Source organism: Pithys albifrons, chromosome 15 (assembly GCF_047495875.1).
Source record: "Pithys albifrons albifrons isolate INPA30051 chromosome 15, PitAlb_v1, whole genome shotgun sequence".
NCBI lineage: Eukaryota > Metazoa > Chordata > Aves > Passeriformes > Thamnophilidae > Pithys > Pithys albifrons.
Window position 1 is genome coordinate 14,319,078 of NC_092472.1, and position 25,184 is coordinate 14,344,261.

General features: G+C 45.8%; 1 protein-coding gene across 2 annotated transcripts in view; it reads left to right on the plus strand.

The window, feature by feature from the left end:
* FAT2 (FAT atypical cadherin 2) overlaps positions 1-25,184 on the plus strand; it is a 57,575-nt gene that overhangs the window by 21,247 nt on the left and 11,144 nt on the right. For both annotated transcript variants that reach the window (XM_071570112.1, XM_071570113.1), the window contains exons 4-19: positions 1,672-1,733; positions 2,561-2,872; positions 3,517-3,727; positions 6,154-6,293; positions 7,985-8,260; positions 8,694-8,904; positions 9,883-13,935; positions 16,205-16,401; positions 17,046-17,199; positions 17,942-18,175; positions 18,930-19,319; positions 20,622-20,836; positions 21,579-21,716; positions 22,449-22,592; positions 22,842-23,039; positions 24,146-24,953. In XM_071570112.1, coding sequence (XP_071426213.1) covers positions 1,672-1,733; positions 2,561-2,872; positions 3,517-3,727; positions 6,154-6,293; positions 7,985-8,260; positions 8,694-8,904; positions 9,883-13,935; positions 16,205-16,401; positions 17,046-17,199; positions 17,942-18,175; positions 18,930-19,319; positions 20,622-20,836; positions 21,579-21,716; positions 22,449-22,592; positions 22,842-23,039; positions 24,146-24,953 — 7,743 coding nt within the window. The remainder of the gene's footprint in view (positions 1-1,671; positions 1,734-2,560; positions 2,873-3,516; positions 3,728-6,153; positions 6,294-7,984; positions 8,261-8,693; positions 8,905-9,882; positions 13,936-16,204; positions 16,402-17,045; positions 17,200-17,941; positions 18,176-18,929; positions 19,320-20,621; positions 20,837-21,578; positions 21,717-22,448; positions 22,593-22,841; positions 23,040-24,145; positions 24,954-25,184) is intronic.

Genomic DNA, 25,184 nt, shown 5'->3' on the forward strand with positions numbered 1-25,184 from the left:
AGATCCCAGTGAAGTGCCACTGCAATTCCTTCTTCAGGCCCCCATTTCCATAAGTTTTGCTGCTAATGGAGCCCTACAGCTTCTCACAAACATGGGAGAGGTTCAAAAGCTCCTCAGCCAGTGGGCTCTCAGACCACTGTTGAGACCTCTTCACTTGCTGAGATGTGGAAAAGATAATTAGGGAGAAGAAAAAACCCTATGACATGCAAGCAGAGTTTTTCAAACTGTCTTGTCATAACACATTAAGGAGTGTTGATTTATGATTATAAAGGCATCAATGTATAGCACAAGGTCTGGTGCCAAATGTGAATAATCCCAGAGAACAAGTGGAAACAGTGAACAATAATCTTGTTCCAAGCAGCTGCTCCTTGCTCCCCCCTTCAGCTGCCTGGTGTTTCCTGCAGCCATTTGAAATTTTCTCCTGCCTGTCGTGCTGAAACAGACATACACCAAAGTATGGTACAACTGAAAACAATACTATGAATTAAAACTCTCTGGCTTTGGACCAGAAATGAGAGGTGAGATGGGTTCACGCAGCCTGGGTTTACAAGTCCTTCAGGACACACAAGTGCACATGCACACTGCCTGCCATTCAAAGCATGTCCCAGGGTAGCATGAGCCTGTGTCACTGCCTGAAGTGGTCACAAATATTCACCCAGCCTTTAATTCGTGTGAGGAAGAACTTCCCTTTGTGATAAGAGAGACTACTGGGAGCAGGAGATGCTTAGAATGGACAGAAACGCTCACAGGTGTCAGACTTGGCGACAGTCAAAGTCATGCATTACATATATGATTTCCATCACTGGTAAAGCAGTTGTGAAAATGATCTAGAGCTGCTTTCCCCAAAAGGGAAAGAGACAAAGCACTCAATAAAAACCATTATCAAACCAGACATGGAAACAGAAGCCTCAATTCCATCCTTTCCACACTTGCATCTATTCAGCTTAGTCACTGACAAGACAAATACAGTCAATTATGATAATTTTGTTTCAGCTCTAGTTTATTATAGCCACAATTCTTCCCTCCTTCATCCATCCTATTCCCTGTACACTACTGTGTATTTTTCAGAAATCCCTCAAATATTGCAATTGTTAGAGGATTCATCCAGTTTCTCAGCAAGGCTTAGATAATACATGAACATTATTATCGACTGTGTGCCTTATTTTTAGCCTGAATGCATTTGTTCTAACAGTGGAATTAGAGGGTATTTCCCAAGGCAGAAGACAAACTTTTGTCAAAACACTGTAAATTACAAAGAGCAAGGTTCAGCACAGGGGAAATAGGAGTTGAGACTTGTTAAGCGGTCAGACTTGTGCCAGCACATGCAGAATGTTTCTTACTTAGAGGCATAAGAAAAGTTTTGTTTTCATGGTCCTGCAGCCTTTCTCACCTAATGCCTTGCCAACCCTTAACTGATGCAGGCATTTGGTGGGTGTTCCCCCTCCTCCGTGGTCTGTGTGATCAGAGAGCAAGAGCAACACCTCCGCAAAGGGATTCACCCTGCAAGGGGACAGCTTTCCCTCTGGGGGTATCCATCTTTCTCCTCTGAACACAAAGGGAACCTGGAAGAGGACAGGTGGGCAGGCTGATTTGGGGCACTCAGGGATCTCATCAGCCCTGTTTTTTCTTGCATGCTGAGTCTTGGAGCTCAAAGAGTTTCTTTCTTGGCAGGTCTGATTTCTACAACTTCACGGCAGCTGGATCGAGAATACAAGGCTGAACATATCCTAGAGGTAGGTAATGATGATTGTAATTAGCTTTATTTATGTACAAGTGTATTAAGTCCTCAAAGAGCTTTCCTTGCAAGTTGGAGCACAGAGAAAGAATCTCATCCCATCAGCTCCCAACTGCTGGGAAACTTAATTAAATGATGTGTGCTGCCCTAAGAGGCAGCTGCAGCACTACTGCGGGGTTTTTTATTTTCCTGCTGAAGACTGGAGCAAAAGTGCTATTCTGGAAGCTGTGGGAATGCAGGAAGAGGACTGGCATTGTCCTGTGGCAGGATGGATAATAGGTTTTGGGGGAAAGACCAAGCCAGAGAAATCCACCTTCATTCATCTCATTGTGTCAGACACTGTTGTGTGGCTTTTGTTACTGGCCCCCATCCTCAGCTGCTCCAAGCCATGTGTGTTCCCATAGAAGAACCTGGAGGTGTTTCAGTCTGTTAGGGTGATGGAGGATAATACATTTTTGTCTTCAGTACAACATGCTGGGAGCGTGCACAGGCATGGCAGAGTGAGGATGGCTGATAACTTGCCAAGCCATGGCAATACAAATGTTTTCAGCTTAATGACCAACCTGACCCACTGCCTGGAGCAGCTGCAAGCAGGAGCCCTGCAGACTTATCTCCCTGTGCATGGACAAGCCCTGCACAGTGCCTGCTACAGCCACCAGGTTTTACCCTGCAGAGAGGAGCAATGCCTCTGAAAATGTTGGGGTACAAATGCAGATCCACACAAAACCCCTGGCTGAGTCATTGCCCATTGAGAAGAAGGCTGGCTGCTCATTTCCTAGGTCACATCAAAGAGCTCTCTCACCTGCTCCCTTTGCTTCCTGACAGGTGGCTGTTTCTGACAATGGAGATCCAGCCCTGAAGTCCACCAGCAGAGTCGTGATACAGGTCCTGGATGCCAATGACAGTCCTCCCAGTTTCCCCCACAAGCTCTTCATGGTGCAGCTCCCTGAGAGAGAGGCCTCAGAGACACCACTGCCAGTCTACAGGCTGATCGCTTCAGACCGTGACCAGGGCCAGAACAGCCAGATCACCTACACCATTGAGGAGGAGGAGGATGGGATATTCACCATCAACCCCACAACTGGCATGGTCTTTTCCAGGAAAGCTTTTCCTGCCTCCGAATACAACATACTCACGGTGAGAGGAGAGGGAAACAGAGGGAGCTGATGGGAAGAGATGGGTGGAGAGGGAAAGAGAGAAAAGGGTGCAGAAACAGAAAATACAGAAGAACAAAACAGAGATAAAAAATGCAACAGTGGGAGGAGAGCTTGAATGAGGCATGTGGGTTACAGGGAAAGAAACCGGGAGGGAATGATGGGTAGTGCAGAAGGTAGGAAACTATTAAAAATGGTCAATAAATTTAAAATTAACTGTCCAACCTGCTCTCAGAGATCAATCCACAATCCCATATGGATGTGGACCCAAACCTGAACAGTTTTCACGTTTCATCATGCCTCTATTTGGCAGTCTAATCAGGCCATGGGACTTGGGTATAGGGTTTAAAGCTCTCCCATAGTCTGTGGGTCCTTGCAACAAGGCTTGTGACCCAGGTCTCTGCTGTGGATAGAGCTTGGTAGATTTACTTAATGGTCCAGAGGATTTGGGTTGCCTGGCTGTACCTTGGAAGCAGCCAGAGCACAGACCTCTGGCTCAGGAATTGTTTTGAGGAATTTGGGCACACTAAGACCTGAAACTCTTGGTGGGTGGGAGAAGAAGCTTCCTATGGGGCTTCTATGGGTTAATCCAGCCTTCTCTCTGATTGCATGTGCATTTACTGGCAGGTCAAGGCAACAGATGGCGGCAGCCCACCACTGTCCTCTCACGTGCGACTTCACATCAGCTGGGTCGCCCGGCCCGGCCCTTCCTCAGAGCCACTGGCTTTTGATGAACCCCATTTTAACTTTGCCGTGATGGAAACAGATCCTGTAAACCATATGGTGGGAGTGATCAGCATTGAAATGGGCCCAAGCCAAGTGTGGTTTAATATCACAGGTGAGACACAGAAATTACAGCAGGGCAGCGGTGTCTGGGAGCGTTTGCCCTGGCTCCCTTGGCTTTCAGCATTCACATGCCTGAGCTAATGAAGTTGTTTGCTTTAGGTGTAGTGAGCTACAGGGAAAGCTTTCTCACAGGCACCAAAATGCTTAAACAGCATAGACAAAGCTGCCTGTTCAGGGGCTCCAGTGCCAAGTGCAATTACTTAACACACTTTTTTGATGACATTCTGGAACTTGCCAGTGTTTGAGGTGTTCTCTGGTGTCATATGAGAGGCAGGGCATACCAGTCACAGCTACTCCTGGGAATCAAGTGACACTGTTAGTTTTGCTAAAACTGCCTGCAAGGATTCAGGTGTCTGACTGGGTGTTGCAGACAACCCCCACCTCTCCCTCCATGCTGAATCTTGAGCAGGGAACACAGAGGGAAGAATTCCTCAAAGACCTGGTCTGCCCTAACTGGTGGGACTCTCCCTTCTACCTCACCACACCCCAGGGATAACTTAGATATGAAATGGGAAGCTCTAGGGCCTCCTATAAGAAACACAATAGCAGAGGGGACGTGGGCTGTGTCACCCGAGGGGACTCACCTGGCAGCATGTGAGCAGAACTGGTCCTACCAACAAGGGCCAGTTGTGCTCATGTAATTTGGTGTTTTGAAGTGGTGCCCCAATCTGCCTTGCACAGCCTTTCACTGGCACTGCCTGCAGGGCCTGCCCTGTGAGACAAAGTCTTAATTGGGCGAGTGAAGAGCTCTTCCCGTTACTGTGTTAGGGCGTGGATAATGGTGTATAAATACAATTAAGCAATAAGAGATACAGTGTTACAGGGAGCAGACAATATCAGTGAAAAGTTTATCTGGCATTAGTAGTGTCTGCTTGGGTTTGCAGAATTAACAGTATATGCCCCTGAATGTTGTCCCATCATTTCTTTGCTGAATCCTGGAGCATAGCTTGACCTCATCTTTGCCCATTCCTGGTGCACCAAGTGCTGCTCAAGGCTCTCTTTGTTTCCATACTGGTGGGAAAGGACAGGATTTCATTTTCTCTGCTAGGGAAGGAAAGCATCATGGTATGTGGCAACAAAGCAGGTGATGCAGAGATCCAGAAGCCCTCAGCACCTCATTCAAAATCTCACCTTTTCCAGTCTACAAAGGCTCTGTCACAGGGGTTGATGGTCTGGAAAATTCTGACAAAGCAGCATCTTTCTTCATCTCTTTCCTTTCCTGGGCTGCTTCTTTCCATTTGGCACTGTGCACTCTTTTCTCAGGGAGAGGCATCCATGGGTCTCTCTTCCTCTGTCTCTACTTCTTTCTGTCTCCTGCCTAGCAGGAAAGCAGTGGTCCAGATGGCTGATGACCACTGCATTCCTCCAGCAATGGGGGATATGTATAATTTAACAACCAGTGAAGATTTGACCAGCTGGTAAGAGAATAAAGCAGAATCCAGAGCATCCAATAGCCAGGAAAGGAGAAGACCTGCAATAAATCACAGGAAACTTTCAGCCTCTCCATGTCTCAGAACAGCATAGAAATGTTTCTCGTGCCATAGAGGCAAACAGGCCACCAGCAAGTGAGGCATGAGAAAGGAGCTGCCATGCCAGGGCTGAACAGCAGTAGGGTGAGGGACAGCCTTCTGCTGCTGAGCTGCTCAGGCCTGCAGTTCCCAGCACTTCTCAGCCATCTGGTTTGGAGACACCAGGCTCTGCTCACCCTGGAAGCACCATCTGCCTCCCCAACTGTTCCAGTATTGGGCTTCTTCAAGGGGCTCACAGGCTCCCAACTGTGCCAATGAAGACCATCACTGACATGCCCACAGTGTGACCTTGAATTGGAAGCCAGCAAGAGCACACTTCTGCCCTGCAGGTCCCTGATCCATGCTAAGCCAGTGATGCTGCATAGCTGGAGACCTTGTGCAGATAAATCAATGTGCCTGTTGGCAATCTAGCCAGGACATCATATGCATAAACACATCCTTTCTTCTTCTCTCCTCATTTTTTCTGATTCCCCTCACCTTCCATTTCTACTCTTTTGTCACCATCTGTGACTACCTCTTTGTTGAGCTTCTCCTGGTCCTCCCTATATCCTGTGTCCATCTATCACATGTTGTATTGACTTTCCAGATTTTGGAGAAACCTCATCTATGGCACTGCCCCAACCATGACCAAAGAGGTATAGCGAGAGTGAATCCCTGCACATCCTCCTTCAGGGCATATTACCTGGCAACCACAAATCTGTAGCTGGGCATGAGCACCTTGTGTGATTTGTTATGATGTCTGGAGGGGACATCCTTGTTCTTTAGGTCTCCAGGCAGCTCCTGGAACCCCCTCCCCTGCAGAGGCTGCCAGCACCTTCAGCTTGCTCCAGACAGAAAGCTGACAATAACTGCCCTCCTGTTTCCCTTTCTTATCTTTCCCCTATCCCAGGTGGTGATGATGACATGGATTTTGACATTGAAAAAAGTACAGGCAGCATGGTCATTGCAAGACATCTTGATGCAAGGAAGAAGTCAAGCTATAACCTGACAGTAGAAGTCACTGATGGGTCCAGTACGATTAAAACCCAGGTAATGTTTCTTTTCTTTAGTAGACACTCTATCAAGAGGGAGTATATGCCAAAGGGAACCTTTCTTCTGAGTCTGATTAGCTCTGGATAAGGTGCCAGGCACAAGAATCTCCTCACACTGTGATCTTACTTTACACAGTGACCCAAGTTTTTCCTAATACCATGCTAAGATTGTTTTTATGTTCTTGGGAACACAACTGGACTAGGAAAGCCTGGGTCTTTTCTGTTGCTCACAGCCAGCACACGAGGACACATCTACACCACCAGCCAAGCTGGAGTGGCAGTTCACACACTCAGACCTCAACTTGCTCTCAGCTGCTCAGGCTGAACTGCACCATGTTTGGGACATGTTAAGACATAAGGGAAATGTGTACATAGTTAGGTCAGGCTTAGGTCCACAGTCCCATGTCAAGAGGTGTTCCTGGGACTTGCAAGCCAAGGTAAAGGCAGCAGAGATGCATCTGCAAGGGGTGAGTCAGACCCAGGGATTGAGAGGGGCAGCTGCAGAGATGCTGTATGCTCTGAGTTGCCACATATAAAATGAGTGCTGGTGAAAGGAGGCACTTTGCTCTCAGTCATGTGCCTGATTTCCAGTTAAAATTATGAGATTTTCCCATTTTTTACCTACCCTGAGGAGGAGTGTTCAGGGCTTGTTCTTCCACCAACCATTCTCTCCACACATAAGCAGCAGCCAAAATTACAGCCCTCACTGCACAGGAAGACCTAGAATGTGAGTCACCTTCCAGTGACGCTTATCGTGGGAAACCCACTGCGGGGGATGATGAGTGAGAAACGCTGTCATTCCTGTGAAATGCAATGCTAAGGGATGGCCACTTGCCTCAACTATCTTCAAGTATTGCTCTAAATAAACAAAGCCCCACCTTGCCTGCTGTGCATTCCCTGCCACCCTGCATCTCATCCCTAGGTTTATTTTGGCACTCAGGGCCACTAACAGATGTCAGGAAACCTGCTCGTGCAGAATCCCAATGGCATGCTCAGGTTTGCTACAGGAAGCAAATTATTACACTTGGTTGGGACTTCCTAAGATGCAGGGAGCACCTCAGTAGGGAGTCAGGACCGCCAAGGTAGGAGACCAAACAGAAGAAACCTGTGACTTTGCAGGCAGGATTCAGGCAGTCATTCATGGAGAGGGTGCTGTTAGCTGCACAGGGGAAGATTTGGCTAAAAAATGTAGAACAAAAATTTTGCTTCTCCACTCCCACTGCTGCTCTTGAGGTAGGCCAGCCCTCCTTTCTTTTACCAAACATCCCCCTTCTGTCATTGTTCTGGTGTGTAGTTAATGAGGGTTGATGTGGAGGCACCAGCCAGCAAAGCTGGCACCGTGGTTGAACCACTGCTGCTCTTCATGGCAGGCTGTGATGGTTTCCCTGCGTGCCAAGTGCAGGCACGTTCAGTCTGAATGACTTGCCAGATTGAAGATATAAAAAGAAATGAGAGGAAGCAAACTGGAAAACATGAAGGGAAGGCACAGCAGGAGTTCCATGGGGAAGAAGGACAAAAGGGCTCCCGGTCACCATGGATGGCAAAGCCCCGGGAGTTGGAAAGCTTGACAGTTGCAGGACTCAGAGCATGACAATGCTTAAGAGGGACTGGTAGATGAGATTTCACATGGCTGCATAAGTCAGGCTACTCCCATGTTTCTGCTGCTGTCACTGTGCTGTTCCCCCACAGGCTTTTATCCACGTGATTGACATCAACCAGCACCGTCCCCAGTTCCTGGAGAGCCATTATGAGGCAAGGATTCCTGAAGATACCCCCTCAGGGAGAGAAATCCTTCGAGTCAGTGCAACAGACAAGGACAAAGGAAAGGGACTTATCTACACCATCCATGGCAGCATGGACCCCAAAAGCACAAGACTTTTCCAGTTGGATCCAAGCAGTGGAGTCCTCACAACAGCAGAAGGCTTCAGTTCCCAGCCCATGCCTCAGCACACCCTCACAGTGATGGTGAGTCCCAACTAAACCCTTCTGAGTCCTCCTGCTTCTCCAGGAAATATGGGTCACTGGAGAAATTAAAACTGGTTCTAGTCTTTGAGGGAGTATTCGTCCAGAACCATAAGGAAGAGGAAAGCAGGTTGTTAACCTTTACTATACGGCTAAATCTAGGTAACACCCTGCTTTCATCTAACCACCTGCTAACTTCATTGGAGGGCCACTGAATTCTTATAAAAGAATTCAGTGAATAATTGCTAATGTTTGGTTTCAAGTTCAAGGCTGAGCTTTGGTGCTGAAGCTTACAGGCTCATTCCCACCCAAGGGATTGGTATCACTGCAAAGCACCCACCTCTGTAGGAGTCCAGACAAGTTGCCTGGAAGCTGGTCCAGGCAAGGCTACCTCCTCCTCAAGCGTGACTGTATCTGCTCTTCCTCCATCATTCAGGTACGAGACCAGGAGGTGCCCATCAAACGGAACTTTGTTCGGGTCATCATCCATGTGGAGAGCTGCAACCTCCACCCTCCGCAGTTCAGCAGCATCCATTATGAAGCAGAAGTGCTGGACTCTGCAGTGGTGGGCACAGAGGTTATACAAGTCAGAGCCCTTGATCAGGACCAAGGAGCTAATGCTGAAATCCACTACTCCCTTCAGGCAGGTGAGAGCTACGCAACAAGACAGCTCAGGCTTTGATCATGCCTGCATTTCCATGCTCTAACTGATGGCCACTTGACTAGCTTTCTGTAGATATTGCAAAGAACAGTAAATGGCTGCACAGTTCTAAATGTTGTTGTCTTCCTCTTCAGAGAAAACCTAGAGTGAGCAGGTAATTTCCACATTATGGAATATTAGCATCTTTTCTTAAGAAGACAGCTTAATGTTGAGTCACTGGTCCAAAAAAAAATGGGACTGGATGAGTTAGGATAACCTAAAATCTGTTCCTCTTGTCCATGAGAACTGAAGGAGGAATCCCTATTTAGTTGTTAGGCAAAAGTACTCCAATTCCCACACAGTCATCATCAGTTCCACCATTTCTACCAAGAAATACATCTTCAGGGAATGGTAAGAACCCTCTCAAGCATTGGCTGGTGGTGATTTTGGGTCATGCAACTTCAGTGAGCAAGTATTTTATCATTCACTATAAAGGTTAAACCTGAAGTATTTATGTCTGTACCATACTGCCTGTTTAGCCAGTAAATTCTTTACAGGAGACAAGCCATCCTTTGCTCCATCTTTCTCACTGCAATTTAGATCAAGGACTGAGGAATTTAATTGCTCCTGAAGTATTGGTAATTACAAGCATGACAGGGCTTGAAGGAACTAGTACTGTCTGTGTTACCATGTTCTGCACACGAGGCAAAAGCTTCAAGCACATGCTGTGCCACCACTAAATATGCTTAAATTAGAAGGGTATTTATCTCCATTTTACATTTTGATTGACTCAAAAGTTAGCCCATAGATCTCAATGGGTTCATTGTTCTTATAATTAACATTATTTAGAAATGAATTATTCTCCCAGTGAAAGAGAGAGATGTTAACTAGGTCTGAAATCAGGAGAATCTATGGAAAAGAGGTTCAGAAAACCAAAGCAAATACAGTGTCTGCATTCTTCAGTTTGTAATTTCTCCTCTTGCAGGTAATGGGGAAGGCTCCTTTAGCATCGACCCATATTCTGGAATTATTACCATTGCCCAGAAACTGGACCCATCCAGGCAGGACCGATTCACTCTTATTGTAAAAGCAGAAGATCAGGGGTTCCCTCAGCTTAAAGATTCTGCTACAGTACATGTCCGCGTTAGACGTTCTGATCGAACCCCTCCAAAATTTCTAGAGGCTGAATACATCACAGAGATCAGTGAATCCACTGTCATTGGCTCTCCTCTGATCCAGGTTTCAGCCACAAGCTTGTCACCAATCAGCTATGAAATAAAAGAAGGAAATGGAGATGGAGTGTTCTCCATGAACTATCAGTCAGGCCTTATTTCCACTCAGAAGAGCTTAGATTTTGAGCAGGTGTCTTTTTACCAGTTGAAAGTCCGTGGCACCAACATGGCTGGAGCTTTTATGGACACAATGGTACTTATCTATGTCATAGATGAGAATGACAATGCGCCCATCTTCGTTAAGCCTTCCTTCGTTGGCTGGATCATGGAAAATGCTCCATCACAAAGCATGGTTCTGGATGAGAGCAATGCTCCCCTCGTGACTTATGCAACAGATGCTGATCAAGACTCCAATGCTCTGCTGGTCTATGAGATTTTGGAACCAGAGGCACTGAAATATTTTACAGTAGATCCCAGCACAGGGACGCTGACCAGTCGTGCTGATATAGACTATGAACTCACCCCGGTTTTCCACTTCAGTGTACATGTGCATGACAGTGGAAGTCCCAGCTTATTTGCATCCAAGCCTGCCAAGGTCACAATCCATGTTAAAGATGTGAATGATTCACCTCCAGTCTTTTTCAAAGACAGTTACGATCTTTCTGTCTTGCTACCTGCCCACCCAGGGATGGAGCTTTTGTCAGTGCAGGCAAAAGATGCAGATTCAGAGGTGACCTACAGCATTGTGGAAGGAAACCTTGATAATGCTTTCTGTATTCATCCTCTCACAGGTCTCATCTCCATTCTTAATGCTACTGGCCTGAAGAACTATCGTGAGCTCATGGTCAGAGCTGGCGATGGCTTATATAAGAGCACTACTCTGGTTAAGCTAAACTTAACTCAAGCACAAGGTACTGGCTTGAAATTTGATCAAGATGTGTATACAGCAACTGTAATGGAGAACTCTACGGATGAGAAGACTCTAACCATTCTTGGGGTCAAGGGATATCAGCTAAATGAACCCCTTTCCTATTCACTTTTGAATGGAAAGGAAAGATTTAAGATGATTGAGGCCTCTGGAGTACTTCAGACCAAGGGTGTGAAATTTGACCGCGAAATGCAAGACATGCATGAGGTAGTTGTGGAAGTGAAGGACAACAGGAAACCACCAAGGGTGTCCCAAGCCACAGTCAAGGTTTATGTAGAGGATGTCAATGACAACCCACCACAGTTTGAGAATGTGCCATATTACACTTCAGTGCAGGATGGCACTGAGCCAGGTGATGTACTTTTTCAGGTGTCGGCAACAGACAAAGACATAGGGGATAATGGAGCTGTGACCTACTCATTTGCAGAGGACTACAAATACTTCTGGATTGATCCTTACCTAGGAGACATCTCCCTTAAGAAGCCTCTTGATTATCAAGCTTTAAATAAATACAATCTCCGAGTCATTGCTAAGGACAAAGGAGAACCTCCCCTTCATGCTGAAGAGGAGGTTGTGATCAGTGTGAGGAACAAATCCAACCCCCTGTTCCAAAATTTGTACTACCGAGTGAAGGTGCCAGAAAACATCCCCCCATACACATCTATCCTCCACATACAGGCTCGCAGCCCTGAAGGCTTGCGCCTCATCTACAACATTGTGGAAGAAGACTCCCTGAAACTCTTCAACACTGACTTCAAAACTGGTGTCCTTACTGTCACAGGCCATCTGGATTACGAGCTAGAGACGAAACACACATTTACTGTCAGAGCCACAGACACAGCACTGGGATCATTCTCAGAAGCCAGAGTAGAGGTGGAGGTAGAGGACATTAATGACAACCCCCCTGTATTTTCTGAGATCATCTACACGGCATCTGTCTCAGAAAGTTTGCCAGCACAGACCCCTGTTGTCCAACTCTTTGCCTCTGATAAGGATTCTGGCAGAAACAAAGTGGTCTCCTATCAGATCGTGGATGATGGTTCAGATGCTACCAAGTTCTTTCATATTGATGCCAGCACAGGGCAAATAACAACAACTCAAGCGCTTGATTATGAAACAAATCAGCAGTTCCGCATGAAAGTAAGAGCTGCAGATCATGGGATGCCTCCACTTAGTAGTGATGCCTTGGTAATCGTAGATGTGACAGACATCAATGACAATCCCCCTGAGTTCAGCCAGCTTCAGTATGAAGCCAAGGTCAGTGAAATGGCTACATGTGGGCACATTGTGATCAAAGTCCAGGCCCTGGACCCCGACAGTGGAGACACCACCCGCCTAGAATATGTGATACTCTCAGGCAATGACAATAGGCATTTTGCTATCAACAGCACTTCTGGAATAATATCCATGTTCAACCGCTGCAAAAAGGACTTGGAGCCATCCTACAATCTCAGGGTTGCTGCTTCAGATGGAGTTTTCAAGAGCACTGTGCCTGTGTATATCAACACCACAAATGCCAACAAATACAGCCCTTCTTTTCAGCAGAATGTGTATGAGGCAGAGCTGGCAGAAAATGCTGAGATAGGTACCAAAGTGATTGAACTGCTGGCTATTGACCCAGACGGTGGCCCATATGGCACCATAGACTATACCATCATAAATAAACTTGCCCATGAGAAGTTCTCCATAGACAATAAAGGCTGTATTGCTACACTGCAAAAACTCGACAGGGAAAATTCAACAGAGAGAGTCATTGCCATTAAAGTCATGGCAAAGGATGGTGGCGGGAAGGTGGCCTTCTGCACTGTCAAAATAATCCTTACAGATGAGAATGACAACCCACCTCTGTTCAAGGCCTCTGAATACACACTGTCCATCCAGTCCAATGTAAGCAAAGGTTCCCCTGTCATCCAAGTACTGGCTTATGATGCCGATGAAGGTGCAAATGCAGATGTCATTTACTCTGTTGACTCCATTGAAGATGTGACCGAAGACCTTGTGGAGATCAATGCTGCCACTGGGGTTGTCAAGGTCAAGGAGAGCCTTATTGGTTTAGAAAACAGAGCCTTCAACTTCAAGGTAAAAGCTGAAGATGGCAGACCCCCTCACTGGAGCTCTCTTGTCCCAGTGAATCTCCAGATTGTCCCCAGGGAGGTGACCTTGCCAAGATTTTCTGAGCCCCTTTATACATTCTCTGCATCTGAGGATCTTCCAGAGGGATCAGAAATAGGGTCAGTCAAAGCTTTTGCAGAGGATCCCATTATATATAGCCTGGTGAAGGGAACCACTACAGAAAGTAACAAGGATGAGGTGTTCACACTGGACGAACAAACAGGGGCTTTGAAAATCAAAAAACCCGTGGATCATGAGACCACCAAGTGGTACCAGGTTGATGTTATGGCTCACTGCTCACATCAGGAGACTGAGCTGGTTTCTCTGGTCTCTGTGAACATCCAAGTGCAGGACGTCAATGACAACAGACCTGTCTTTGAGGCAGATCCCTACAAAGCTTTTGTCATGGAGAACATGCCTTCAGGAACCACAGTCATCCAAGTGACAGCTAATGACCAGGACATGGGAAGTGATGGGCAGGTGACCTACAGTCTGGAAGCAGAATCTGGCAACCTCCACGGACTCTTCACCATTGATGGGGAGAGTGGGTGGATCACCACACTAAAAGAGTTGGACTGTGAAGATCAGGAGATCTATCGCTTTTATGTGGTGGCCACTGACCATGGCAGGAAAGTCCAACTCTCTTCCCAAACCCTGGTGGAGGTCACTGTCTCTGATGAAAATGATAATGCTCCACAGTTCACCTCAGATTTCTATAAGGGGTCGGTGATTGAGAACGCAGAGCCAGGGCAGGTTGTGGTTACACTGAGCACCATCGATGCAGACATCTCTGAGCAGAACCGACGTGTCACGTGCTACATAACTGGTGAGTTTTTCTTGACTAAATCTTCAGTGAGCAAGAAGAGAGTATTATCTAAAAAGGAGGATTTCATACCTTGGCTTACAGAATATTAATACAGAAATAGTGTTATACTGACAGTCCTGTCAGAGTTAGGAAATGAAGCCCAAGCTCTGGCATGAGCTGGACTCTTCAGTTAAATGAATTCAGGGAATACAAAACTCTTGAGTAACTAAGTGCAGTGGGTGGAATTATCATTATAGTAACTATCTCACCACCAAATCGTCCTATTTATTTGGGAATAAATAAGTAAATAAAATACATATAAGTAATTACATAGTACCGTAGAGATATTTATTTACACTTTCCTAACAGAGGAATAATTAAGACAGTGTACTTGTAATACCTATTGGATGGACAGAAGAGGTGGTAGAGGAGATTTTTCTGACATAGATACTGTGATCTGTATTTAAGTTCTTTTACCCAGTTTTTTCTCCTGCCAACAATGCAGTCAGTTTCTAGATCATACATACGCCTGTAGCCTGTCTGTATTTTTTAATAACTATATATGTGTGCACATAGGATGTGTATAACTTTCTGGTGCTAAACATTTCCTATGAAGCCATTTGAGTGTGACTTAACGAACAAGGCTGTAGTTAGCCACTCAGCAGTGGAGGATATTTGAGACTGTCATGTCAATCTTAGTAAAGATTTTGGCTAACAAGAAATACTGAGTTACTCTTGTATCCCTGAAGCATCAATTGTGCCAACTGAAATTAACCACTGCTGTAAAATAACAAAACAGTTACACTGGAATGTTTTATATGCATCTGCACAAGTAGAAGCTTGATTTTATGGCATTTTTTGACCCTAAAGGGTCTTTCTGAGACCTTGGGCAGATACTTCAAATTAAAATGTTTGTTTAAACTCAAATGAGGACCCTTCAGGGTCAAAACATTTAGCCAGATCATGCTGCAGCCTGTTATCTACTATTGTAACCATCCAAAACAGGGGAGGAATGCTGGTACTTTCAATTGGTTTATGGCATGCCTAGGTATTTCCAAGCCTTTGGGTGGAAAGATTGAATCCATTTATGTATTCACATTTCTGCCATCTTAAAGGTAGTAGTAACTGGCAACCACTTTAAACCTGAGAGGATGCACATTTATGTTAGTGGTGAACACCTTGTGCTCTCTCTGCTATCCACTTACAAGCACAGATCAAACTTTACCCATAAACATGTAAATGCAACTGCATCAAAAGAGTGGAGGAGGTGAACATAGAGCCCAGCTTCCCCCTGTTCACATTGATTTCAAACACACCGAAACTAAATCTGGGCATGGTGTTTCCCAGCATCAGAAAAAAGGGCTAGCAGAGGTCTCATTGTGCCTTCAGATCCACAACCTCATCACTGCAGTGCAAATGACAGCAGAAAGGGAATTAATTTAATGCACCCTGCTGTGCAAGGCCCTTCAGAGTGTAACACAAACAAGCCCCACAGCCAGGTGTCTTCATTGACTCCCACTGCCTAGCATGCTCCCTTCTCTGCCCAGTGGTGTGGGGTCAGCAGAGGACACCAGCAGCTTGCCAAAAGAGAAGGATTCTCCAGGGGCAGCATCCAGCCCATTTAAAATCTAATCTGTGTAACAGCAGCATAAGCAGCATCAATCTGATGGACCAGAGAGCCTGCCTAGTCTGGATTTACCTGTCTCTCATAATTTGGCCCTTAACAGAATCAAAAGTTGCCCTGGAAAGAATAGCTATATATTAAATACCTCTATAGGTTAAAAGGAAGTACAACTATACATGGTGCCTTAACAGTAAGATCCAACCAATATCTTCAGGGTATTTGAGACTCTCAGATCTGTTTAGGAAAGTGCACCAAGAAAGACTGACAGGCTTTGGGAAGGTGAGACAGTGTGGCTTTGAGGCAATGAATATGCACATCTGCAGAACATTACCAAGACTTTTTTTACAATCAGGAGCTCTTTCCTCCTTCCAGTGTAATATGCAGAGACTGAATAACTGAAACAGGCAGGCTACTTCCCAGCTGTGCAGTGAGGTAGACCAAATGCTCCTCATCTTCTGGATACACTACCTATGACCTCTCTGCATCACCAGTACAAATCAGAGAATTATCAAATCATATAGGTTGGAAAAGACCTCTAAATCATCAAAGTCCTGCAGGTCTCTTAAAAGAACAACAGTGGACACATCTATATTCCCTTCCCTTATCACTTCTGATTTTCAGCACTCAGTAAATGCCTTTTTTTACTTGCTTTCTGCCCCCTTCTAGAAGGAGACGTACTGGGACAGTTCACAGTTAATGAGATTGAGGGTGAATGGACAATTTCATCCAAGAAACCTCTGGACCGAGAAGATACAGAGAAATATCTCCTCAAGGTTATGGCCTCTGATGGGAAATTCCAGGCTATGACTGAAGTGGAAATTTTTGTTCTGGATATCAATGACAACAGCCCTGAGTGCGGCCAGGTAAGACATAAGTTCTGGGGCATCAGGGGCATGAATGGAGAGCCTGGGAAGGAGAGAACACAATAGCAAGGAAGAAAGAACAGACAGAGTGTATTAAAGGGTTTGGCTTGTCGTAATTCTTCTCACACGATCCTGTTGCTTTGATTATGCTTAGCAATTTTAATTAAGCTGCATGTCAAGCAAACACATTAAATCTAGCCTCCAAGCATGTTTGCCAGCAGTGAGTGAAAGCCTAAGCATTACGAAGAATAATTTTTGGAGATAAACAATGCCAGGAAGCCTCCTGGGTAGGGGCATGTAAATTACCAAGTTTTATATCCTGCTATGCTGAGAGATTCCCATCAGGAGGTTTGCTGCTGTAGAGAGCTGATCACTGGTGTGGACGTTGGCCATGGTGAGAAAGAACAGAGGTGGTTGCTTCCCAAAGGAGATTCAAAGGCTTTTGTGAAATGAGCTCACTGATTCCAGTCCACGCCCCAGCAGCCAGCAATGAGAGGCACATTGTGTTCCCTTATAAAGCACAGGGGTTTTATATAAGGTGTTATCCTTCTCTTTGAAGCTTCTCATAGTCTATTCCTCCCTATATGGGATGTAGATATTTTGGAGATGGCTCAGATGCCAATGACACCTTCTGTCCTTGTCAGATACTCTACACTGGGAGAGTCTCTGAAGATGCTGGGCCAGGTCTTTTCATTTTGAAAATATCAGCAACTGACCCCGACGTTGGCAGCAATGCCCAGATAACATACAGCCTCCACGGCCCTGGTGCGGAGGAGTTCCGGCTGGGACCACACACAGGTGAGAGCAGGGCAGTGTGGTGCCTTTATCCTCTTCCTCACCCACAACTGAGAAATCCAAGCTCAACACTTATCTGCTCTTGAGCAAACATAAGGACTGTTCATTCCAGCTCTCCCAAGCTAGGAGGGAATGGCAAACAGGCAGGTTTATTGCAACACGGTATAGAGGAGAGTGAGCTCTCAATCTTCCTGCTAGTTTTTGTTACAAGTGTTGTCATTAGTGCTGTTAAAATGAAGGGCAGACACTTACTAGCAGCCAGGTCTTTAGGAGGAGAGCTCTTTTGCTTGAGCCAAAGACTCAAGTTAAAAACGCTGAAAAGCTGTTTTCAGGTCCTGTGCAGTGTATTTACCCAAACAGATTTGATGCTTGTTCTAGAGATCACTGGGAGTTCACTCCATTGCAGAAAGCACAGTGTCGTGGGGTTTAGAAAGGTGTGTTTAGGCATATTATTTATTTATGAGTACTTTTATCCCATGATGGCATCCCTTGTGTGAAGTTCAGCAGAACTTGCAAGACTCCCCAAGCTGAGCCTTGCCAGGGCAATGGCTGGCAGTGATCCGAGAATAGCCCTGAGCAATGTGGTGTGGACACACCACCGCTATTAGATGAATTACTATAGGTGTCCAAACCTGGTCTGTTGTCTCCCACGGTTCATCCAGGAAGGCAGCTGAACCTCCCTGAGGTCTTGCAGACTGTGGCTGCAATTGCTGGAGACACGACCACCTCCTGTTCTTTCCCACAGGGGAGCTGACCACATCTGCACCTCTGGACCGTGAACAGAAACCCGCGTACCATCTCGTTGCGAAAGCGACCGATGGCGGGGGCCGTTCCTGCCAGGCAGATATAACGCTAATTGTGGAGGACACAAATGACAATGCACCAAGATTCTTCCCCAGTCACTGTGCCGTGGCTGTTTTTGATAACACCACAACAAAGACACCCATTGCTGTGGTTGCTGCCAGGGACCTTGATGAAGGTGAGTCACAGTGGGATTTACTTGTTAGTAGAGTCCATCTTTCATCCTGAATAGAAACCTTTGAAACCCAGGGAAGAGCTGCAGCAATGGGCACAGATGATTGAATCTTGGCCGAAGATGTGCCTGGATCTCATTGCTGACATGTCCTTGACTAGCAGGCTGGCATCAGCATTTTTGTGACCCTGTCAGAAGTACAATATCTGTTGTAACATGCAAACACAGACTTTGAGAACATGTTCAGTAACTGTAACTGTGATACACAGCAAAAAATGTGACACAGTTTGTCTGGGATCCAAACAGGACAGAAACATTATCAAAGATGGAGAGTGAGAATGAGCATAATAAGGAAAAAAAGGAGTTTTAGATCTGGGTGGGGTAGATAATATGGCCAGAGAGGTCCTTCTAAAGACAAAAAGGTTCTTAGAAGCATGGGTAAGGTTCCTAAGAAAGGAGCTTTCAATAAACCTCTCCAGCAGAGACTGCATTTATGATGACAGAGGAGCAGGATCATATTTATCTTCTTGTGAAGCAGATAGGAAGGAAAATAAAAATGGGAAGCACCACTTAATACAGACGTGATACTGATGTCCATTTGAACCTGCAGATGGTGGTGTTCAGATGATGCTCATACAACCTCCATTTTCCTTGGGCATTGAAGGTCATTAAGTACACATGGTCTTAATATATTATAAATAAATGAAACCAGCAGGATTCCTACCCATGAATTATTGCAGCCTGCCCCTTACCCTTCCAGGTCTCAACGCTGAGGTGGTTTACTCTCTGTCTGACTCTGCCAATGGACACTTTTCAATTGAGGAAACCACGGGGGTGATCCGTCTGGAAAAGCCTCTGAAGGATTCGCAGCACTCAGCATTTGAGCTGACAGTCTGTGCCACCGATCGGGGTACCCCGGAGCCCCTCTCTGCTCTTGGCACTGTCACTGTCTCTGTTGTGGATCTAAATGAATACCTGCCTGTTTTCCTGGCCCCTGAATATGTGGCCATGGTAAAAGAAGATGTGGCCGTGGGTACAGAGGTCCTCAACTTGTCAGCGTTGACAAGGGACAATGCAGAAAACACAGAGATTAAGTATGAAATTGTGAATGGCAATGACCACGGGAAATTTCAGCTCAACTCAAACACAGGTAAAATGATTTTGTGTGCAAGCAGGTCCAGGTTGATCCAATATCAAAGGCTGTCCTTGTTTTCTCTGGTTCTTCTCCATTTGGCTTCAACTTTTGCTCCTCTTTGTCTTCAGCTAGCACAAGAGTAGGGACCACTTTTCTACTAAATTTTGCCAGCCAAGTCACTTAAGGAGTGATCCAAATCTGACTGAAATTAACAGAAGGATTCCTGTTTTATGTCTAGCACCTGAGGTAGGTCCATGTGAATGAGGGATACATGGAAAAGTTTTTCCACTTCAAAATGCAGGAGAAAGCAGTTTGATTTAAAAAGTCTCTCCATCCTGATCCCACAAGGAACCTGAAGCCCAGGTAACAGGCAGCTTTACTAGGTAGCACTCAATAAACATGGATAATGCCACTCTAACCATGGGCAGGTGTTGAGCCAGGTTTACCAGCCAAATAAACTGCTCTGTTTGCACAGCAATCCGATAAGGGCTGTTATCAGAAGGCCGATGTTAACTCCCTGAAACAAGCCCTTGGCTGCGTCATCAATGGCCTTCTGCCCTTGGCTGTAACATCCTCATCCATGGTGCTGTCCTCAGCTTCTCTGTCCCCAAGGCTCTTGCTAATTTTTCCACACCAATCTTCTTATTGGTTTATATGTCTTAAAGACACAGAACAGTGTAATTTCCAGGGAATAAATTTGTGATAGTTTCAGTGCAGAACCCAGGCATATGCTGCTACCCTAGTTCTTTTTTTCCCCCATCTTTTACTTTATGTCTTCAGTCCATATGTTCAGTATGTTCCTCACTCATTTTTTGAGATTAGCAGCCTCCTTCTCCTTTCAGTGTTGCATCTCTCACCTCACAATTCACACCATCTTGCTGCATGCCTTTAACTACTGTACAATTCTGCATCTGCATCTCACACTTTCACATCCTGCCTATGACACAGCTCAGTGATGTTTTACTACTGCTTTGGTCACAGCTTTCAACAGCATTTTTGACTCTCATCCTATTTTGTCCCAGATCCCAACCAAGATTCCTGGACAACTTCCAAAATGAAAGTTTATTTCACCTCTTCAAACATTAGACACCAGAATGAAGCAGGTTATGACAGAATCTGTTCAATTGCAGCTTGTTTTATGAGATGCTATCACCTTCAGTATCCTGATTTAACCAGAGAAGGTCAAAGCTAGGTCAACAACTCCTTTTCAACTGGAAGTTTGGCAATTGCCTTAGTATATTTGCAGTATTCCAAGAAACTTCACATGCCATTTATTCAGAGTATCTTCTGTCCTTTCCTATCCATCCAATAATGCAGGTGCCTTATACATAAATGGGAGCCTGGACTTTGAAGCGAGTCACGAGTATTACCTGTCCATTGAGGGCACGAGGAAAGGCTCAGCCTCTCTCAGCGATGTGACCATGGTGGTGATCAACATAACTGACATCAATGACCATGCACCAGAGTTTATCCAAGACCCTTACTCCACTGATATCCGAGAGGATGCTGCAGTTGGAGAAATCATCCTCACGGTATGATTACAAACTAAGCCAGCTTTGACCTGTTCTTTACTTGTGCTATGCATTATTTTCTCCTCTTTGGCACTTTACTTTTCCTTGGACACAGCTACCTCAGTGGGTTTGTGACATTCAACATCTAAGGTGAAAGTGTGACTTCTAAAAGGATGATTGCCAGAATTTCTGACACTCCACAGAGATGGGGAACACTGTGCCTTATAAGATGTCTTTAAGCAAAAGCTAAGGAGGGGCTCAGGAGCTTTGAGAACCTCCCAAAAGAGCTAAAATGCCAGAAGAAGGCAAATATCCTTGAGACTTCTCTGGGCAGAATAAAAGGGCCCCAGGTAATTCCCTGTGGAGTTCCCTGTCCAGCCTGTTACCAGCAGAGGGGTGGTAAAGTCAGAAAAGGGAGAAGGAGAAAACCATTGTTGTAGATGAATTTTGTCTTGAGAAAACTATTGGATGACACTTAGTTAAACCACTTTCTTTCCCCCTCCTCATTTGAGGCAAGCTCAAATCAACACCCTTAAATGCCCAAGCTCCTCCATGGCACAGCCTATTTAGCCTAAGGGTCACAGAATCACAGACAGACTATTCTGAGTTGGAAGGGACCCACAGGATCATCGAGTCCAACTCTTAAGTCAATGGCCCACACAGGGGATTGAACCCATGACCTTGGCATTATTAAAACCATGTTTTAACCAACTGAGCTAATCTCAGGGTCCTAGCTGTTTGGTTTTTTTTTCTCTCCAAACAGGTGTCAGCTGATGACTTAGATGGAGCAATGAACAATCAGATCACTTATTCCATTGTGGAAGGGAATCCACTGGGACACTTTGCCATTCAACCCAAAAGTGGGCAGATCAGCATCGCCAAGCATCTGGACAGGGAAGAGGTGAGTTTGAGTCAATAACAGGAAGGCTGAAACAGATATGCCCCAGAAAACTGGGTCAGCACAGTATACTCAGCTACCTCATGTTTTCTGAATTATTTACTCACTAAATAAAGTAGAGGACAAGTCTTTCATTAATTCATTTTCTCTACCTGCAGATACTGTGGTAGGAAGGCTGGGCTTTAGGAAAGGCAATATAGAATCACAGAATGATTTGGGTTGGAAGGAATCTTAAGGATCTCTAGTTCCAATCCCCTTGCCATGGGCAGGGGCATCTTCCACAGCTGTGAGTTTTTGTCTGCTCCACTGGTACTTCACTGGTACTATGAGACACAGCCCTGAACTGGAAGCCAGCATAGTTGGCTTCTGCTTTCCTGCATCAGAGCACTATAGAAAACAGGCATGGGGAGGATATAGAAAGGTCACCTGGACAATCTTCCATTCATAAAATAGTAGCATCATAAGCCATTATTGACAGATGTTTGCCCAGTTTAGTCCCATCTGTAATTGGCAACTTGTTTCTCTTCTCTGCAACTGTTGTGAGGCTGATTTTGTTTAGCAATGAGCTTTGAGTGAGGTTTATGGATGGAGAGCCATAGCCAAGGGCAAAGCCATTATTAGGGTGCAATACATGGCCTCAAGCATTTCAACAAGCTGCAGCAGAATAAAACTTCAATGTGAAAAAGTCACCATTGTACCATTTCCCCAAGTAATCCTGCATTACAAATCCTCCAGATCCGCAGTTATTCCCTGACAGTTCGAGCCATGGACAACGGCCACCCTGCTCAGTTCAGTGACGTCCCTGTGCATGTCCACGTGTCTGATGTCAATGACAACCCTCCTCGCTTCTTCCAGCTCAACTACAGTGTGGTGGTGCAGGTAAGCCAGGACAGAGTTTGTTCTCCCAATCCCTCATGGTATTAAGAATCTCATGCATGGGCTGCTGTTGGAGCAGAGGGGTAAGATGGAGGTGAAGCTGCTTTGTGCTCTACATGTTCTAAAGACATGCACAAGGCAAGTGGGATTTGTTTCCCTGTTCCTGATCCAGCATCTCCTGAGGCACTGTAAGTTCCCCAAGGCCATTTCTCTCTGCTTACCTTTTTCCAATAGTATCTTTCCCTGTTTCAGGAGAATGCTCCAGTGGGTACAAGCGTCCTGGAGCTGATTATGAGTGACAGGGACTCCCCAGAAAATGGACCACCATACTCATTCCAGATCATCCAGGGCAATGATGGGAAAGCCTTTGATGTCACCCAAAATGGCCTGCTCGTGACATCATCTGTCCTGAACAGAAGAACAAAAGAACAGTACCTACTGCAAGTCCAGGTAGAGTCTGAGTTACTGTCCTGGTATCTGAATTCCCCAGCTAGTTCAAGTAGCAACAAAATGCAATTAGGATGGCCCAGCTGAATGAAAACATCTCTGGCTTTGAAGAAATCCAATCCAGGCACAAATTGTGCAGCTTGGAGCCAACTCCAGAGCTCATTTCTCCACACAGTCTGCCCACAAGAAGCGGGGGGCCAGCTTCTATGTTGATAAAATCAGATAATATGATCACAAAAAACACTCTGTCAGCAGTTTGCTTAGACAGATGCTTTTCCCATAATCATTCTAGTGAATTCCAATTTAGAGCAAGACCTGGATCTGGTCCTACAAGCTTTCTCTAATTATCCTTGTCATTTAAGAAGTGGTTTAAGTTCCTCTTCAAAAAGGATTTCTACTGTTGCAGAATGAATTCATTATTTTTCAATGTTATCAGTAAGAACAGTCCATTACAAACAAAAGGATAATAACATGTAAAGTACATACTTCTTCAGTAATGACAGTTGTTCTAAAAGCTAGGTACTATTATATTACAAACCTCAACCTCTAACTGCTTAGCATTAGGGAGAAATTTATCCTATAATCTGATTATTCGCATTTTTCTATTTTGAGGTTCCTTCACTCATGCTAGACAGACATTGTCAGAGGTGGGACACGGGCTTAGACAGTCCGGAAGGTGAGCAAATGTGTTGATGTGCGTAACTGCTTTATATCTCTGTACACTCAGTTACGCATGGAACCCCAAAGATTGGCAACATAGCAAAAAATGATTAACCCTCAGGAATTCAGAGCCACTCAGGTGTGCCTCAGCTGCTGATGAGCACACACAGGAGTGAGCATGACCCCGCTGCTCGCAGAAGGCCTCGATCAGTCTCCATGCTGGAAGGCATGCTGCTATTTCCCTGGGGCCGTCTCCAGGCAGAGGTCCAACATTGCTTCTGCCAATTTTTCCCATTCCTTCTTCATTCCCAACCCTCTGTCTGTCAGCTACCACCCATTTCTACCTGCAAGGCACTCTCCTTCGCTAGACCTCGTCAGCCCATCCAGTCAGGTGAGGTGAGAGTAAGTCAGCAAGTGACCATAACAGATCCTCCTGTTTTCCTTGCCAGGTCTCTGACAGTGGTATCCCTCCCCTGTCCTCATCTGCATTTATAAATATCCAAGTGACTGAGCAGAGCCAATATGCACCCTCAGCCCTTCCCTTGGAAATATTCATCACTACTAATGAGGAAGCCTTCCGAGGGGGTGTCCTGGGCAAGATCCACGCCACGGACCGAGACCCCCACGACACACTGGTGTACACTTTGGTGGCAGAAGTGCCCAAGGAGGGGCTCTTCTCTGTTGGGGCTGCAGATGGGAAGATCATTGCTGGGGACAAGCTTCCCCATGGCCACTATCTTCTGAATGTGACAGTCAGCGATGGAACATTCACAACCACCACCAGTGTCAATGTCCACGTGTGGTGCTTCACACAGGAGGCCTTGGACAAGGCAGTGGTGCTACACTTCCGACATCTCTCCCCTGAGGAGTTTGTGGGGGACCACTGGCGCAACTTGCAGAGGTTTTTGGGGAACGTTCTTGTCACCCGGCGCCAAAATATCCACATGGCCAGCTTACAGCCTGCAGCTACCTCTGATGGAGTGGACCTGCTCTTGGCTGTTGGAGAGCCACATGGCTCCTTGTATGAGCCTCGGGTCCTGGCAAATAAGCTCACTGTGTCAGCAGGGGAGATGGACCAACTCGTCGGTCTCCGGATGAAGAAAGCGATTCACGTGCCATGTCATGGGGCAGATTGTGCCCACCGTGTCTGCAGGGAAACCATTCAGCTGGATCCAGGAATGATGTCCACTTACAGCACTGCCCGACTCAGCGTCCTTACGCCCCGGCACAGCTTGGAGCAGATCTGTTCTTGCAATGGTGAGCAATCCTTCCCAGCAGTGTCTTACCCTATAAACCTGGGCATACTGTGCTTTCCTTTACTACATTATAAAACACCTGGATTTCCCATGGAATTAATTTGCCCAGTGACCAACAATTTCAGTGCCTGAAATTTCAAATCCAAAGCTAGACTCAGAGCTTGAAAGTTTCACAGTTTATTTTTTAAAATTAACCTCCTGTAGCATTTAATAGCAGCAACATCTATCTCTC